General features: G+C 43.2%; 1 protein-coding gene across 3 annotated transcripts; it reads right to left on the bottom strand.

Moving 5' to 3' along the window:
* Positions 1–494: 494 nt before the first annotated feature.
* On the bottom strand, positions 495–18795 carry ATRIP (ATR interacting protein). 3 transcript variants are annotated; one of them, XM_081185145.1, is made up of 14 exons: positions 18467–18795; positions 16828–17257; positions 15956–16038; positions 14936–15106; positions 14216–14331; positions 12434–12588; positions 11096–11170; positions 8291–8420; positions 7291–7998; positions 6288–6436; positions 4859–4950; positions 3775–3858; positions 2569–2821; positions 495–782 (listed from the first exon to the last, which is right to left on the bottom strand). In XM_081185145.1, exons 2-14 carry the CDS (start codon positions 17237–17239, stop codon positions 715–717), a joined length of 2496 nt encoding a protein of 831 aa, XP_081041271.1. In that variant the 5' UTR covers positions 17240–17257; positions 18467–18795; the 3' UTR covers positions 495–714. The 3 variants fall into 3 exon arrangements, with proteins under 3 accessions (XP_081041271.1, XP_081041270.1, XP_081041272.1); XM_081185144.1 differs by having other exon boundaries at positions 18541–18795; XM_081185146.1 differs by having other exon boundaries at positions 18657–18793.
* Positions 18796–19462: the final 667 nt, after the last annotated feature.

Raw genomic sequence — 19462 nt, 5'->3', positions numbered from 1 at the left:
TGAATGCAAAAGTGTTCAGAGCAAGGGATGGGTTATTTTATACAGTCATGCAAAAGCCAGAGGTAACTACACCCTCTGCACACACCTTTCTCCCCATCCTGGCAAGTGAGAAGGATTATCACCATTCATGTTCCACACAAACTGAAGCAAGGGCAAAAGGGTAGAAAGCAGGGCTTATGGAGGGACATGGTCTGGGGGGTCTTGAGGACAAAGTAGAGCGGCTTGGAGGGATGCATTCCCACTTCTGACAAACCGTGCAATCCTACGCTAGTCAGTGTAGAATTAAGACCCACTGACTTTAACGAAACTCATGTCCTTGTGAAGCATTTATAGGATTGCAGCCACAGACAGGAAGTGGATTGTATGTTTTAGGAACACAAGCATTCTTCTGAAAATACAGTGAAATACATATTTAAGCAGGTTCCCACAATATTCAGTGATCTAAGGAGAGCAACATTTGAAGAGTAAAGGAGTCCTTCCCATAAACACAGAAACAGCTTTTTAGATTTTATTTTTAATATCACATCCTTCAGCCACCAGTGTTATATTACAATATATTAGGCTGCAAATTCATTGATTAAAACAGTTTTTTAAAAAACAAAAAACATACTGCTTCCATTGGAATAGTTCCTGGTTACTGGACACTTGGGACAAGTTTAGTATATCAGAATTTGCCTTTTCTAGAAATTAAACCAATATATTCTTGAACCAAGATTAGCTGCAGTCAATTTCTTGATCCTCAACTTCTGGTTCCAATGGGTACAGTTCATCCAATGCAAGTTCTGGGGGAGAAAAACATGTATCTTATGAGTGAAAGAATTTCCCGGTGGACATCAACTCCCATCATCCTTGACCCATTAGCCATGCTGGCTGGGGCTGATGGGAACTAGGGCCTAGCAACATCTGGGAGGCCAAGGTTTCTCATCCCTGCCTTATAGTGCGGTAAAGAGAAATGGAGGAAAATGTGGGCCCTTGTAAAGACTCCCGATTTCCATTAGCCACAACCCATCAGCCACTGTGACCAATGGTCAGAGATGGTGGGTGTTGTAGTCCAGCAACATCTGAACAGCCACAGCCTCCTCACCCCTTGTGCTGACAAAACTGAGCTGGATGGATCAACAGTCTGAGTTGCCATAATGCAGCTTCTACATTTAGGAGCTGACTTAGCATGATGTGCATGAGCAGGAAGAAGCTGCAGTAAGCCTTGGGTCCACACACTGCCCACTCCTCCGACATGGCTGGGAAGAGGAGTTCAGAAGCATGTGCTTCTGCTTTTGGCTAACCACAGCTTGTTTAGTTGTCTAGACTCAGAACTGTGGTTAAACTTAATTATGGTTCATTTAAACAAGTCAGCTTCAAAAAAACATGGTTTAAACATGTTTCTGTTAACACAGTTTATCAGTCCAGACAACTCAACAAATCATGGTTATCCAAAGTGCAATTGGAAGCTTCTAAATTCCTCCTCCAAGCCGTGCATAAAGGTAGGAGGAGGGAAGTGTACAAGTCCAAAGTTTCCTGCAAGTCAGGAATGCACTGCTAAACCATGGTTAAGTACAACATAGGAATGTGGCCAGTATCTAAATATTAGCTATTTGAAAAAGATGGTTGTCCGGATTTCACACTAGGAATGGTACTTTTAAAAAAGTTGTTACTATGCCAGTGAAGAAGCAACAACAAGGTCCTCTGTTTGGGAATAATTTAGACAAAGAACCATAGATCAATAGTAGTGCAATGGTAAACACTATTACTCCCATTAAAAGTACCTGAGGCACCAGGGCTAGGAAAGACCTTTGCCTATGACCTTGAAGAGTTGCTTGTAGTCAGTGCCAAAGGCATTGGGCTAGAACAGGGTTTCCCAAACTTGGGTCTCTAGCTGTTTTTGGGAGACTACAATTCCCATCATCCCTGACCACTGGTCCTGCTAGCTAGGGATGATGGGAGTTGGAGTCCAAAAACAGCTGGAGACCCAAGTTTGGGAAACCCTGGGCTAGAAGATATACCAGTGCTCAGGACTCAACAGCAGATGCGTATGCTTAACTACAGCAAAGTGTAAAGTAATAAAGTGGAATATTAAAATATGGTCACGATGCATCAAGGAATACAGCTGCAAACTGCAGAGAGGCAATACTAGCACTGGCCCCAGAATACCATGTACTTCACTTGTATTGCTACTGCATATTTATCTTCCTACCCTATTATTACTACAGGAATTGGTAACGGCACAACCCACTGTGCCAATCCAATTCAAAACTGTAATGTGCTGTCCATTTAAACGTGGCCTTACGATTCATTGGTTCTAGCAAAGGAGAAACATTCACTTTGCATGCGCAGTAGATTGGCATGATATTAAAAGTAAGGCTAAACCAATGTCCAGTGATCAGTACTGAAGTCAGTGAATAGTAAAAAGCTAGGAAGCTTAAAGCTGTAAGCCTGTGCACACCTGCTTGAAGACAAGTCCCACTGAACTTGGTACTTAGGTTTACTTCTGAGAAAACATGCACGGCTGCAGGTTACTTTAATGATATCAATATTCACTAAGATACACATATTTCACGCCAGCAGCCTCACCTTCACAGGCTTTCAGATCTGGAACTTTTCTGAGGATGGCTCTGACACCAGGCATGACGTGATCATACTGATGAAGCACTTCCAGACAATGTTCATGGAAGAGTTTATCCCTTTGAGACAAACTGTGTAAGAGCAAAACTGTGTCCCGTAAAAACCGAACAACTTGCTTTCCACGCACATCAAACAAGTTTCCTTCCACCCTTCTGACCGTCAGCCATTGTCTATGCATCATTATAATAAGAGCCTTCACTACCTGTAGGAGGAAGCACAACACAGTTCTCAAACATGGCTTTTCCACTGCTGCCAGTTTGCAAAAAGAAACTCATGGACGGCAAGGCTATCAATGGCTACTTGCCATGTTGCCTATGTTCTACCGCCACTATCGGAGGCAGCATGCCTCTGGGTACTAGCTGCTGGGAATCACAAGTGGCGAGAGTGCTGTTGCACTTAGGTTCTGGCTTGCGGACTTCCCATAAGTACCCAGTTGGTCACTGTGAAAACAGGAAGCTGAACTATGATGGCTCTTTGGCCTGAGCAAGCAGTGTTCTTATATTCCTATGGAAGTGTACTCACAGAATTATTGAATTGTAGAGTTGGAAGGGACTCTGAGGGTCATCTAGTCCAACCCCCTGCAATGCAGGAATCTCAGCTAAAGCCTCCATGACAGATGGCCATCCAACCTCTGCTTAAAAACCTCCAAGGAAGGAGAGTCCACAACCTCCCAAGGGAGACTGTTCCACTGTCACACAGCTCTTGCTATCAGAAAGTTCTTCCTGGTGTTTAGTCAGAATCTCCCTTCTATTAACTTGAATCCATTGGTTCGAGTTCTGCCCTCCAGAGCAGGAGAAAACAAGCCTTGCTCCATCTTCCATGTGGCAGCCCTTTGGATATTTGAAGATGGCTCTCATATCTCCTCTCAGTCTCCTCTTTCCCAGGCTAAACATACCCAGCTCCCTCAACCATTCCTCATAAGGCTTGGTTTCCAGACCCTTGACCATCTTGTTGCAGTACAGAAAAGGAAAATTGTTATTATAAATATTAATTATTCTTAAATCACATGCTATAATAGGAAAGTGTTCCTCTCTAGTAATATTACACCGATAATGCATCATGGATGGGTTAATTTTTCACCTTTAAAATAAATACAGACAAACTTGCTACAACCGGAATGATGCCGTAAAGGCCTCATTGCATTCAGTGGGTTACCTCAGAGTTGCACTGGCAGTCTGTTCCAACCAGTGAAACAGAGTTGCTGCAGCACTGCGCACACTTGGTCAGCAAGCGAACAGTCTAAGACAAAATGAAACAAAAACCAAAGAACAGACGATGTAGGTGTCGAGATGAAGCAGGGGAGGGGAGGAAGCAAATGTCCATAAAGTATCAGACTCACAGTGCACTCTCATATACATGTGCTCAAAGTAAGCCTCATTAAATTCAACGGGATGTAAGCAAGTCTGCAATCCTCTGCACACATACAGTTGTACCTTGGTTATCGAACTTAATCCGTTCCGGGAGTCCGTTCAACTCCCGAAACCGTTCGAAAACCAAGGCACGGCTTCCAATTGGCTGCAGGAGCTTCCTGCACTCAAGCATAAGTGTTGGAAGTTCGGCTTCCAAAAAACATTCGCAAACCAGAACACTTACTTCTGGGTTTGTGGAGTTTGGGAGCCGATTTGTTTGGCAACTAAGCCAATGGAGAACCAAGGTACGACTGTACCTGGAAAAAATCTTCAAAGCAATGTGCATTGGATCGAGCTTTAGTATCAGTTTTAATATGCTCATTCAATAGCATATTAACCAGAGCCAGCTCCAGGTTAGAGGAGGCCCTGTCTGCTAGGCTTCCCACCTGTTTCTGAGTGGTCTCCACTCAACGCATCACCCCATAACTGCCCCTTTTCCTCCCATGGCTGGATACATACAACGCAAACCCCACTTCAGTAATTCTGGGCACACATTCCCTCCTCTTTTCATAACTGGACTTGGCAGGCAGCGGGAGAGGCTGTAGGCTGGGGTGCCCAGCGGTGACAACCCCCAAGGTGCCAAAAGGAGTGCCTGGCTGCTACTGCTTGCTGCCTGCAGCAATAAGATATCTGACTTCCCCACTGCTGGTTTCCACAAAAACCTTCTTCAGGTATGCACATTTAGAGTTAACAAAACCTGCAAAGGAAGCTTTCGGGGCTGAGCACTAAGCCGCCATCCCCTTCACCAGCATATCCTGTTAAATTAAGAAATTGAACCATTATTCCAAACTCATACTTTAAAAACCACACAGAGATGCACACCCTTTTACCTCTTGTTCCAACTGCAGCCAACGCATCTCGGACGCTGACTTATCTGGTCGTGATGTAATATACGTGTACAGTGCCAAGAGGAGACAGGTTTCTATAAAAAGAAACGTGTAGTAATAAAGTATTTCTATGTTATCCATTAGTAATGCTAATGCACTGCCTTAAAGTTATTCTGAATAGCAGCTCCCTGGGCCTTTTTATATAAAAAATTAAATAGCATTAAAAACCACACTTCAAATCCATTTCAAAAGTGCCTCCTAAAAAGGGGCAGTGGGAAGGGAAAAGGAGGAATTACCATAAAGGACCAAGACTGAATCCTCTATAATAACCTTGAAAAAATAATGTGTCAGGTGGTGATTTGCACCACCTACTTCAGGCATAGGCAAACTCAGCCCTCCAGAAGTTTTGGGACTACAGTTCCCATCATCCCTGGCCACTGGTCCTGTTAGCTAGGAATGATGGGAGTTGTAGTCCCAAAACATCTGGAGGGTCAAGTTTGCCTATGCCTGACCTACTTCATTTGGATGAGCTCTTCTCCTTTGGGTCCGTTCATCTTCTTACTCCACCCTCAAAAAACTTCTCACTTCCTCAAATAATTAACTGGGGGTAAAAAAAAAGGAGCTGAGGTGGGCCAGCAACTCGCACTGCTGTAAACAGCACAGCACAAAGGTTACAACTCCCACAGCTTTCTTCATGAGTAGGGCCCACCACCTCAACACTTCTAAATTGCACATTCATTCTTTCTCTCTCTCTCTGCTGAGGGGAAAAGAAAAAGAGTTCAGCCAGTCTTCCTGAACTCCAGCGTGGTACCAGGCTTGGCAGCCAACAGAGTGCTCCAGTAGTTGATTGCTGGGCCTGGATGCTACGCATGATGCCCCAAAAGGACCAGAACCTCAGATCACAAGACACCTAGCATGCAAAATCTTTGGCCTATTTAAAGAGCCCAAGGGAAACCAGAAAGTGGAAAACAAAATTATGATGGTGGCTCACAGCACCAAACGGTACACTGCATTTGTGCAAATTCTTAGGCTTTTTTTGGCAGTTCACCTACACATCTGGGGAGAATGCTAGTTATTTTATAGATACTACAGGCCACCAGAGCCACTGGTTGTTGACACAGAGTGTAAAACTCACAGGTACATGTGAACAACTGCCAACATTTCTTCTTGTAAGCTAGCACCTATTTTTTTCCACTTCTTTGAAAGTCTGCTTTAATTGAGGTGCTGGAATGTTAATGGATAGCAAAATATTTTCATGCAGAAGTTCAAGAATGCAGAAGTCTTGAGGCAAGTAATACAGTTTTTTCAGGCTGTAAACTTAAAACACAAAAAATCTGTTAAAATAAACTAGTTAATTTTGGTTTTCATTCCAGCCTTACAAAGTCAGTGTTTCGTAAAAGCACTAGGATAGTGAAGATTTTCTCCCTCTCACCTGAACAAGAACAAAACTGAGCAGCCAGCTCCAAGTGCTGAGCAAATAAAGTTAACAACTGAACAGTCAGATGGACAGCAAACAAGGGAGAGTCAGAAGACAGGCAGCGGAGGAGAGTCTGTGTTTGTCTGTTCAACAAATGCTGAAAGCTTAATAGAAAAATAAAATACAAATTAGAGTAGAGGCAATAATTATTGCAGATAGTATATACTGTTAGAAAATGTCTAAAAGAGCCAAGTAATGCTATGCATATTTACTCAGAAGTAAGTCCTACTGTATTCAAGTATATATGTTTAGGATTACAAAAGCAAGTTTTTCCACAAAGGCAAGAGTATTATTAGGAATCAGAACAGGAAAAGTTTGTAGCAGAATAAAATGTATATATGGTTACATTTTCTTTCTGCTATGCATTTAATTTGCCTATGGATAAAGCAAATGCTCAGAATGGCCCTATGCTTTGTCCATAAGACTTGAAAGAAGTTTTCAGGCAAGAATTGGACACAAACTAGAGTATTCAGTGATACATAATTGTTATTTGCTTGCATAATTTATATGCATTTCAGCTGGAAATATGCAGAGGTTTCTCGGGGACTGTGCCCCTCCCCTCTAATTCTGCACAGTTGCATAACAATTAGCCTTTCTAATTGCCTTTCTGTAATGAATGGCAGCCTTTTATATGTAGTGTGTGTGTGTGTGTGTGTGTGTGTGTGTGTGTTTGCAAGACCTATCCTAATGGCATCCTTTACTAATTTGTTTGTGGGAGGGGGTTACTGTTTTGTTTTTGTTTTAACTATTTATTTTGTGCTTTTATCCTGTATCTCTTTCTTGTGAATTGCCCTGAGATCTTCAGATGAACGACAGTATATAAATTTAACTAACAACAGCAACAACAACAACAACAACAACAACAACAACAATATAAGTACGATGACTTTGAATCTTAGATCAAGGCAGGAAGGAAATAGGTTTTTGGAAAAGACATTTTGCTCAAGTTGTATTTTACCTTATAAGTAAATCAACCGTTGACTTTTCAGCTAATTTCACCAGAACTCTGAGACACTGATTCATGATTCCATGTCTTTGGTACCCTACTGCTGTAGCACACAAAGCCAAGAGCTGCAGCACCTTTTTAAATAGAGGATGTTGGGACTGGTCCACATTAGCAGTATTTAGGTCTGGGCTGGGCTCCTGAAGAACGACTCTGCACTGCTTACTGCAAACAGCTTCATCCTTCTCCAGAATTTCTGGAGCTCCCAAACCACAATCTGGTTTCATGGTAAGGGAGAGCAGTGCATAAAGAACACCCCAGCTATAGGATACCAAATAATAAAGAATGCCCAGGGACACAAGTGCAAACTCTTCCAGAGTAGACAAATTATCGTCTACACTTGACGCCGCACTTGAGGAGGTCCTGGAAGAGCAAGCGGACTGGTTCCCAGAAGAGCTTCCAGTCTTCATCATTAGGAGGAGGGCTTGGTGGTATGCACCAATATGATGTTCAAGGAGAGGAAGAAGATGTATTGCTCCAGGAATTTTATAGCGCTTAAGGTGGGATATTCTTTGCTCAGTTTCTTCTGAGTTTTCTGCCAACGAGCCTTCATCCACAGCAATCAAATTCAATCCCGTTAAGGCAAGCTTCTGAGCGATTCTCAGTGAAGTTTCTTCTTCCTCAGAGCTTGCACTCCTGTTACTGATGCTTCCTGTAGATCCTCTACGCAAACAGGCGCAGAAAAAATAAGTTGCTTAGTATCTTAACCCACTACAGTTTTCAAGGCTTACAAAGAGCAAGGTTAACCTTTTCTTAATTTAACATTTCCCCAAGAGCAGATGCCTTCTAACTTTACAATTCTATGAGTCAATAATGATCCCAGGGCAGATTACAGCATAAAACATCTACATGAAACAGAGTTTCTCTGCTTGCTGGGCTTTTTGGGTCAGCACAGGACGGCAGCAGGCATTACTTAAAATTACATTCTAAGTATCACAAATTGCTGAAAACATACGTTTCGAAAGAACTCGACTGCACAGAAGGTCCAGACTGAGCATCAACGTTACAGCTAAGAAGATAGCAGAGGCCTAGTGATGATTCAGGAACGACAGGCTGTTTCAGCAATGCATTGATCAAAATGGAACCTGCAACAATATAAAAATCCAGTGTTCAAGATGGACATTGCAACAGGAGTGTAAAACTGCCAAGCAGATGTTTTTGCAAACACGGTGGAAAAAGAAAATCAACAGCATTTGCATTTGCTATATATTCCATGTCTTGATATAAGCAACTTATGGTTTGAGAAGAGTACCGCTTGGACACATACACAGAAAGATGAGCACACACATACATATGTACACAATAGCCGTTTCTACATATGACAGTAAGCTGTAAACCATGGTTTACTGGACACAAGCAAACCAGGCACACTCAGCTCCTACCCACTCATGCTGGGAAGAAATAAAACACACACACCTAGACTCACAGCATGACACCCAAACTAGGGATCATAGTTTGTTCTGCTCCCATATTTGTATGAGCTTGGATGTAATGCTTAACCAGCGATTGTGGTTTGTTTCCTCCCAGTGCAAGCAAGGAGGAGTGAAGTAAATATAATTCATTCGTGCCAATGCCATTATGTCCTCCCTTCTACTTGGAAAGGGAACCAAGTCCATAAATTTTGATTACGTATAAAAAGGGCAGTTTGCCAGGAATTACATTTTAAAGCAAGCTGTATTGCCCTTGCCTCTTGTTTTTGCTCTCAGGGGCGGAACATCTGTAGCCATTAAGAGGTAATTAGGCTCCCCCTCCTTTCAGCCCCAGCCAATGTGATTGCAGAGATGAGGGGAGTTGTTGCTCAGCAACCCCAATACTACTGTAAAGGAAAGAGAGAAGCCTCAGGATGGGTGTAAAAATAAGGCTAATGTTGCATTTCAGATAGAGCTGTGTGTGCGTGTGAGAAATACTGACTGCTTAGTCTACTTTCAGAAGACAACACAGTGCCCACACAAAATAAAACCAAATTCAGTCACCCGCATACCTATTTATTGCAATGTTAGGCTAAACCAATACTGCAATTGCACTTACAAAACAGCAGGTGCAAGGCAGACAATGTGACTCATTACAGACAATCATAAGCGTGACCAGTTGCAGAATGGAAAGAACAGACATCTTCTATTTTTGGACCAAGTTTGCTTATGGTGACATCTGCAGCCGAAGAGAGTCCTAACCCACATTATGGGAACCCCAAATTCACAATCGGAGTAGTTTACTTGAAATCCACTGCTTAGAAACAAAGGTGTTAAGTGGCACATACATTGTTGCAACAAATACAGTGGTGCCTCGCAAGACGAACGCCTCGCAAAACGAAAAACGCGCAAGACGAAAGAGTTTTCCGTTTTTGAGTCGTTCCGCAAGACGAATTTCCCTATGGGCTTGCTTCGGGGACCTCTTTTAAAATGCTGGCGGTCAGGAGCAAACTTTCGCCCACTTTCATCCTGGACCTCTTCTGAAGGCCGGTGGGGGGCAAAAGTCTTTGCTCCCCCCCCCCCGCCTGCCTTCCCAGGACAGCGGAGACTTCTCCGCTGTCCCGGGCGATCTTAAAATGCTGGCGGGCGGCAGCGAAACCTTCGCTGCCGACCCCCAGCATTTTAAAAGCCCCCGGGGCAGCGGAGGTTTCTCCGCTGCCCCGGGCGATCTTAAAATGCTGGCAGGTGGCAGCGAAGCCTTCGCTGCCGACCCCCAGCATTTTAAAAGCCCCCAGGGCAGCGGAGGCTTCTCCGCTGTCCCGGGCGATCTTAAAATGTTGGCGGGCGGCAGCGAAGCCTTCGCTGCCGCCCGCCAGCATTTTAAAATCTCCCCGGGACAGTGGAGGCTTCGCTGCCGCCCGCCAGCATTTTAAAATCGCCCCGGTACAGCGGGGGCTTTTAAAATGCTGGCGGTCGGCAGCAAAGCGCTCCTGTCCCCGGAGCTTGCGGGGCGGGAGGTGGGGAGAAGGGCTTTTCTTCCCACCGCCAGCCTTCAGAACAGCCTTCTGAAGGCTGGCGGTGGGAAGAAAAGCCCTTGTCCCCCCCCCCCCGCCTTCAGAAGAGGTCGGGGGACAGACTGTCCCCGGACCTGGTCTGAAGGCGGTTTCCATAGGAATGCATTGATTGATTTTCAGTGCATTCCTATGGGAAACCGTGCTTCGCAAGACGAAAAACACGCAAGAAAAAACTTGCGGAACGAATTAATTTCGTCTTGCGAGGCACCACTGTAAATATTAGCCCTTTTATATTTGGCTTCATCCATCAGAAGAATGGTCAAGGTTTGGTCAAACAGACACTTTTGAAGCTGCCACAAAGGTAATTCACTCCCAAGTAGCATCAACCAGCTGTGAGTCCGGTAACTATAACAACATTGGCTGGATTAGCTGTGAAACATTAACAAGAATTAATATTTAATGTAGCTTAGAAATTCATTATGGCGAAACTGTCTGTCTTGTTTGTTTATTCCTATTCATACATTAAAGGTTATTGATAAGGTTGCTTCTGCGTTATTTGTGGCTCAAAATACTTGCAATTCATAAAAGCAGGGCCAATTTTCTGCTTGGTTTATAACTCAAAAGGGTTTGGGGGCAGCTGGCATTCTGGGAAACAGGGACACACCCAGAAGAAGAGGACTTAGAAACTTATTGCGGGGACTTCACTGCTTAACAACTCAGCAGTATTTTGGGGTTCCTATTATCATCATGGGATCATATTTTATGCTTTAAAATAGAAGTTGCCAACCCCAGTCCTAGGAAATGTATGCAACTGAAGTATTTCTTATCTGAAATTACCTTTTCTTTGAGCAAAGATATTCAAACGTGTTTCTTCCTTCACAAGCTCATTTTCTTGGTTAGGCATCTTACTGTCTGGAAAGAAATCTTTGTAGTAATTCAAGCAGTCATATTCAATTCACTTTTGACTTTTAGCCCTATCTATACTGCCTTATATCATGAGACAATAGCACTGTTGCTGATGTTTCATTTTCATGCTTTAACTGTAGAAAACAGAGATACATATGTTTAAGTGGGTTAAAAATGTATTTTGCTACATCAGAAAATCAGTAGGGGCTCATACCCATTCCATAGGCTAGATGTAGAATAAGTAAATGTATTTGCATGGTTAGATTATCTGAAGCCAGTATAAACTAAGAACTTCAAGACTAAGGGTACCATTTAAGAACCTGGATCTGGGTTCAAATCCAGTCACTTGTAAACTGTCAAGTTAATTTCTGCTTCTGTGCTTTTAGTAGCAGTATGACCTGGAGATATTAGTAGGTGATCATGCTTATCTCTGTGTTGTGAAAGCTTTACCTTGAATTAAGGTAAACCAGTGCTGTTAAAGGCAGAAGAGCAATCCAGGCCAGTTTTATTGAGAAGAAGTATGTGGATTAGGAATTAACAGTAAACCATACAGTGTAAATACAACAGATTATGCCAAGCATCCATCTCTAATGTTCTTTTGCCCGCAATCATGTCCAAATGCCTTAAAAAACTGACACCTTCAATTAAATTAAACAATAACAAAGAAACCACACAGATCCCTGTGCACCTAACAGCAAGTTGGATTTCCAAATTTAGAAGCCTTGTCAGCTAGCTCATTGCTTTCAATTCCAACACATCTAGAAACCTAGTAAAAATGGCATGATACTCCTGAGTGAATAGCCTCCAACTGGGGGGAAATTACAGAAAGCAAAGGGAGCAAACTGAAGCTCAGTAAATGTAAGTCTAACAATGAACTGCAGGAATCAACAGATTTTTTTGCCCGAGCCCAATCATTTAATTTAGCTTAACAGAAAGTTTGCATATATTTTTGCATTAAACCCAGACAATACAGGTGGAGGTTTATTTTAATAGTTTGGTGCCCTATGGTAGACAAACACCACTCACAGGCAGTCTATGGACTTGGAACCACCAGTATACAGCAGTGGGCCCTCTGCAAGTGTAACCAGAGGCAGAAGACCCAGCACTTGTTCAGCTGTTCTGCATGGCGGTGCTGACTCTAGCTGCACATCTCCCATCCATTTTTGCAGGACCTGCTTGAAGCCAAACTCTATTTTTGCCCAGGTGAGCGACCAGGGTGACATCACGGCAAGATGTACAATGGTCAAATATAACTAAGAATTTACATACCCTTAATAAATGGCAACGCTTGGACACACAATTGTGTTCTGGAGCACGATGGTTTAGGTGAAACCTCAGATCGAAAAGAGTCTTTAGTGGGGAAACTTTTTTTCTCCTGAGTACATTCTTCAGCTTTTGAAATATTACGAGGGCTCTTCTTTGGACTAAATGGTTAAATAAAATATCTGAATCAGTTGCAAAATATTATTTACATTTGTAAACTGCTCCTTATCCAGGAGAATCCCAAGTCAGAGGAAATAACAACAAAGTATGGTACAGTAATTGAAAAATAATTCAAAACCGCTCAAGAGCAACGTCTAAAACAAACATAACAATTCACTTACCTCCCATAAATACTTGTGTGAATCATTAGAAAATAAAGAACACTTGAATAGGAGAATATGCAGGGTAAATTTCTTCTATATAAACTAAAAGAATTTTCTCCAGAATACTGGATGCATGATCTGTAGTATGTAATATTTTTCTCATGTTATCCCTCCTCATCCAAAGAAACCCTGTTGGACCTTATTGTATATATTTTATGCAAGAAGGAGTTCCACAAATGGGTGGGCCAGCACAAGAAAGGCCCTATTCTGGGTCATGTTGACCAAAGGGACCACGAAACAGGCCTTCCATGCAGATTGCTGGGCCCAACCTGGCAGATATGGGAAGAAGTGCACCATCAAGGCCTTGGGTCTCAAGATATATAGTGGTCAACACCTTGAATCGGGCCTGTCAGAGCTGCTCGAAGATCCTAGCTCACAGAGGATCACGCTAGCCAGCGATCATTAAGTAAAAGTCTTTATTGAGTTACAGTTTCCATTCTCAAGCTGCTGCGTGCAACTCTACGTCTAGTAGCTAGATCGGCGAAGCTCCGTCTGATTCTCCGCCCCTTGTGCACCAACTTAATATCCTAGCCCTGCTCCACCTTTTCCGCCTGACTGTTCTCCTCTGGGTCCCTCTGCCCCCCGGGGTTTCTTCCTTCCGGGATTCTTCTGACGCTGACCCGGACCCTCCTGCCTCCTTGCGCCGGGCTTTAGGACCTGGCTCCCTTTCCGGGCTGCTTACTGCGCCGCCTTCCTCTGCATTTGAACTTGGCGCGCGCGCCCAACCTTCCACTTTCCGCTTAACCGTTTCTTCGCTCCCCGATGGAGGTGTGGCCACTCCTGACTCATGCCCTCCCTCCTGTGGTGAGCTGCCAGCGCTTGCCCCCTGGCTCCCTTCCTCCTCCCTGCTCCCTAGCGGTGACGCTGGTCCCGATTTCCAACTGCTCTCCTCTGAGTCCCCTCTGGCTCTATCTTCCTGGGGTGCCCCCCTAAACTCCCCCCTTGCCCTGGCCACTGGTGCTCCTTTCTGTGAATCCTCTGATTCACTGGAAAGACTCGGAGATCTCGGGTCGTCGTCATCACTCATCTTTTCTTCTGCCTCCTCCCCTTCGCTCTCTGTTTCCTCCCTTGCCCTTGCCTCTGCTCCTAAACCCCTGACAGGGCCTGATAGCAAATAGGCAGCCAGTGCAGTTTGCACAGGAGCAGTTTCAAGCAGGTGCAAGCAGACTGCACCAGACATTAGTTTCTTCTCCAATTATAGACTGGAAGATTTTGCAAATTAAAGTCAACCTTGCTTTAAGAATTATGCTGTGCATTCAATGATAAGTCTCCGCACAACAGCTTGCAAGATGAAAACAGCAGTGCAATTAATTACATTCAGCTATAAGAAGGATGGGTGCTCAAACTCCTGACTGGCCCAACTGTCTAGAATTTAGTGGACAGAATTCATCTTCTTACTTCATACCTGGTATATGGCATTGAAGAAGTAACAGGTTTAAATCTTTCGCAGTTTGAAAGCTTCATTCTCAGCTCATTCATTTCTGCATCTCTGAACTGCAGCTCAGACTTCAGAGACTCCAACTGAAAGAATAAACTTGACATTAGAAACCCATTTTTAAAAAATGGAAAATTATTAATTTCAATTAGGAAAGCTGAGTGTTTAAGAGTCCTATCCTTTCTTTGTGAAAACATGAGTGATTGGGATAGAGTGTAACAAGAGCTTTGCTAGTGAAATATAGACACCACACTTGCCGTCCATTAGCATCACAACCAGAAATAACAGGGCAGATTTCTCTAATAGAAGTATTTAACCTTAATTCTCAAATGGCATTATTCATTGGCTTAAAATGAAATGTACATTCCTTATTTATTTCTTTTAAATCCTTTTCTAAAAACATAAATTGTAAAAATAATAGAATTAACAAGAAGAAGCCCTTATGTGTACAAAACAAGCCACTAATAATTTTGACAAAAAAGTAGCTCATTATTTCCTTAATTCAATAGCAGTAATAAAAATACCGAATCTGACATGGACTTCCATCTTTTCAATGTTCTTCTATTTAGCATAGCACTAAAGGTCCTTAATTTTTTGCTTAAAGAGGGGAGGGGAGAAAAGGAGGAAAAGATGAAAAAGAACCTTCAAACAAGGTTTTGTTATGGATTCCCCCCCTTAATTAAATAGTACCTTTCTGGAAAACTCCTTTTCTTTTTCACATATAGTTTGAGCTTTCTCCATTTCCAGTAGCGCGTATGATTTTCGCTGTTCCTCTGCAGTGAATTCCATCTGCTGCATTGAATCCCGTAAAATTTTGATTTCTCCATTTTTAATTAGGATTTCATCCTTCATTTCCTTCAACTGCAAATTAATGAACATGATGCAAGCAGAAGAATTGTATGCATTTTGCAAGCTTTATTTCACATACCCTCCCCCCAAGAAAACCATTGCTCCCATTAAGATTAAGAATGTGATGCCATTCAGACTGGGCTGACTGCATCAGACTGGGCTGTTAAGAGCAGCAATAGACATCAGTCTTCTCACCCCTGGTTCACTTATTCACTGAGGTTTTGCAACAAGCATTTTTTTAAAAAGTCTATACAACCTATTAGAGCTAAGTCCAGCTTCCACATATATTTGCCTCACACCCCCAGTGGTCAAATAACTCTCTAAATTCCATAAGAAACAGTAACTGCTGAGAGAAAAAAATGAATCAGCCACTTGTCATACTTAAAGGTAAAGGGACCCCTGACCATTAGGTCCAGTCATGACCGACTCTGGGGTAGCGGCGCTCATCTCGCTTTATTGGCCGAGGGAGCCGGCGTGCAGCTTCTGGGTCATGCAGCCAGGATGACTAGGCTGCTTCTGGCGAACCAGAGCAGCGCACAGAAACACCGTTTACCTTCCCACCAGAGCGGTACCTATTTATCTACTTGCACTTTGATGTGCTTTCAAACTGCTAGGTTGGCAGGAGCTGGGACTGAGCAACGGGAACACACCCCGTCGCCGGGATTCGAACCACCGACCTTCTGATCGGCAAGTCCTAGGCTCTGTGGTTTAGCATATACAACTATAGGTCCTCCACCCAATCCCCTTGTAGAGGTATTTTCCCCACGAAATCCAAATCTTGGGTCCACAACTTCAGCACCGGCATATGCCACAGAGCATGGCTGCCTTAAGACCAGAACTCTTTCAGAAAACAAAACAAACCTTTTTCTCAGCTTCCTCATATTGTGCTTGAAGTGCCTCAAGTCTAAATTGGTCTTTTGATGAGGTTTCTTCTGTGCTACTTCCTGTTTACAGAAAGAAACTTGTGAATTGTGATCTCAGGATTTGACCTAAACAATTCAATTATTTTGTGGTTGAGGATACCAATTAACGATCTAGATCTACGTATGAAGATTTCGGTATAAAACTTGTTCCATGGGATTTTTGCTCCATGGGATCTTCCAAAACAACTAAGCAGTATAAATTCCATAGAGCTTGGCATTTAATTCTGCTTGCACCCCAGTACTCAGAAAAAGAAGACAGCATGGCAACCTGCACGATCTGTGTACCAGAACCATCAGTATTCAGTAGTCCGCTACATGGACTGAAGTAGAATCAACAGTTTTCATGGTGTAAAAAGATCTAAATGTCCAGAAACCACGAATCCAATTCCATAGTGCAATCCTAAACATTTCTATCAAGAAAATAAATTCTAATGACCCTAAAGCTGCAACCCTCTTCACACTCCCCTGGAAGCGAGTCCCACAACTCAATGGGATTTACTTTTGTGCACATGTGCAGACAATTGAACCCATGGCTCAGGGTCCCTTCTATAATTCTATGACATGCCTATACTGCCAGCACAAATGAGGACCAGAATACACTTTGTTACATAGCACTAGGCTGTACCTCTGAGACCTGAAATTCTTAACTGCACTGTCCAAACACTGTGGGTAGGAGATGGGGTGGGCAGGGAGGGAGGGAGGAAATACCTAAAGCATATTTGTTGCAGTTTCTTTCCAAATGCTTATGTAAGAAGATGCTAACTTCTCCCTACTGATGCAAATTTGAAACAGCATTTAGACCGCACATACCAAACTGCCCTGCAGATTTGGGGGCAATATTCCATTGCTTAATATGATCAGATGTTTTGATGGTGCTATTTGGATGGGAAGACAGCTCCACATTCTGCTTAGGTTTCACTGTGTTCACATTTAAAGAAGCGTTTTGTGTCAATGCCTGAGAAGCAATAATATCTATCTCCTCCAAATCATCTGCTGTGAAGTCATCATTGTCCCCAAACGGATCCTCCAGTTCTTTATGCTCAGTTCCAGCATGACTTTTGTAACGCTTGCTTGGCGGAAAGCCATCTTCACAGTTTCCAATATTCCTTCGGCTTGTAGCTCTCTCGAGAGATAATGGTGAAGTGGTAACTTTTGCCTGATCCACACCATACAATATGGAGCTGTTTCTCTTCTTATTCCCAAATAAATGGTTCACCGACATTCTGCGTTAGAAATTAGTCTGGCAAGTAAGGGAAATACAAAATGTTTGAAAGTCAACCTAATTTAAAAGCACCAAATTCTGCATAAAAATGATTAAAAATTAAAAAACACCAACTTCCTAGCCAAGTTTCAAAATCCAAGAGGGATGAGACAGATCAGCAAGGGGCCACTGTTCAAACTAGTTTTCAGTATTGTTGGCTTCTCTCTCACTCATCAGCATTTATTCCCTACAACAGGTACTCTTACAGCCCAACTGTAAGCATGCTTACTTGGAAATCAGTCCCAATATATTTTCTGGTCCTTACTCATAGCTAGACCTACAAAGGACTTCAATTTACACCTGCTTGTTAGTATGTCCAATGATATGTCAAGCCCACAAAAGCATCCAAGGAAGGATTCTGGTATTTATACAGAAATCAGCATCACTACAAACATTTTAAAGCAAGTTTAAACCCGAGCAACGACTTGCATGTGGATCAGCCTTTCTACTGATTCTAGTGATTTCATAACCTATGGGGTTAGATTCTTAATTTTGAGAGAATATAAGCAAACATTTAACTTCGTAATCACAAGATTTTCTTAGCTTTCTTTTAAGAACAGTTTGTTTTCTGCACTACAGAGAAAAGTATGAAGGCAGAACTGAGATACAATTTTCTTAAATTTATAAACCGTGAAATTGTGAACTGGAACTCACATTGAAAGGGCCCTGCATATGGGTTGCTGACAGAAGAGAATAAATACTTAGGCACTTTATTACCCAAGTCCACACATGCTTACCCAAAAGCAAGCCCACTGAGTTCAGTGGGCCTTTCACCACAGTAAAAGTACACAATATCTTAGATTCTAAAGCCCTCACATTCATAGACTCATCTCTAGCTCAGTTAGTAGAGCATGGTGCTGATAATTGTAGAGTTGCAAGGTAGACCCTGAGGGTCATCTAGTCCAACCCTCTGCAATGGAGGAATCTCATCCCATCCAATATGAAACCATACTGAACTCTGCTTAGCTTTACGAATATGCTAGCAGTTTTATCACTGTACCACAGTCTATCATATTCTTTTAGCATCCCAATCTAGATATGCTGTAAGCCTTCCTACCATGTTCCTGTTTGGTCATGTAGCATGTCACCTGAAAAAAAAAAACTAGATGCCTCTGACTTCCCCCAACAAAAGCACGCAACCACCCTCCTGCAACGTCTCACTTGAAAATGGGAATTATCTTAACTTACACGCTTTTCTAATATCGCAGCCTGAGCTGCGGAAGATGGGGCATTGGGGAGGGGGCAGAAAGTTACCGACAGACCTGATAGTATTCAGAAACAGCATTGCCATCATCCCCGTGCCTCTTCCGCCGCAGAGCCGTGGAGCAGCCCCCTGATCCGGCGATGCCGTCACCTGCAGCCGGGAATGCAAACTCACCGGATTTGCCCAAGGCGACCTGCCGGGGTATAAAGTGGCCGCGCGCCCCAGCGAGGCGCACAGAAAAGAAAGACGCCCCCGCCCACCCGGGAAGCGCCTCGGCGGGCCCTGCTCTCCCGCTTGCGAACAGAGGGCTCCTCCCCTGCCCTGGCCAACCAATCAAGGGCCGACTGTGCGGCCGGCGACAACAACGTCCAGTCAGCTTAACGGAGGAAAAAACGCAGAGCTCCAAAGGAAGGCAAATGCAGAAATGCAAGGCCCTCGGCAATTGGCCGATTGGGACGTTTCTGTCTCTGCGGATTGGCCAGAGGCGCAAAGCCGGATGTCCGGGTTGCCTCTGACGCCTTGGCCATCCGTAGTTCACTCCGGTAAAAGGGGCATCTGCGTCCCCGCCTTCCAAAACAACAATTAAAAAAAAGTAGAAGCAACTACAGAAGCACATGCTTATTTCAAACTCGAGCTTCATTGTATGCGAAGAAGTTATTCACGTATTTAATTTACATTTTTAAGATTGTATGAAAGCACACACCAGCTAAGCAGAATACTGTATGTAATGGCTTTTATTAAAGTATTTCCTTGTATTCCTATTCAGGGTATTTTTTTTATTCCTCCTTTTAATTCTGATATTTTGCAAGGCGACTTTCAATCTAAGCAATAGTAAAACTCCCCACAATATTACAATGTGCTGAAGCAGAATTATATCTGACAACCCTCTTCCAGTCACGTTGTGCTCCTACCACTCTCAGCTAGGGACTATGGAAGTTGTTGTTGTTTAGTCGTTTAGTCGTGTCCGACTCTTCGTGACC

The sequence above is a fragment of the Podarcis bocagei genome (genome assembly GCF_964188305.1).
Source record: "Podarcis bocagei genome assembly, chromosome: 2".
NCBI lineage: Eukaryota > Metazoa > Chordata > Lepidosauria > Squamata > Lacertidae > Podarcis > Podarcis bocagei.
The sequence above is the reverse complement of the archived record's forward strand: the minus strand, read 5'-3'. Positions and strand labels throughout refer to the sequence as shown.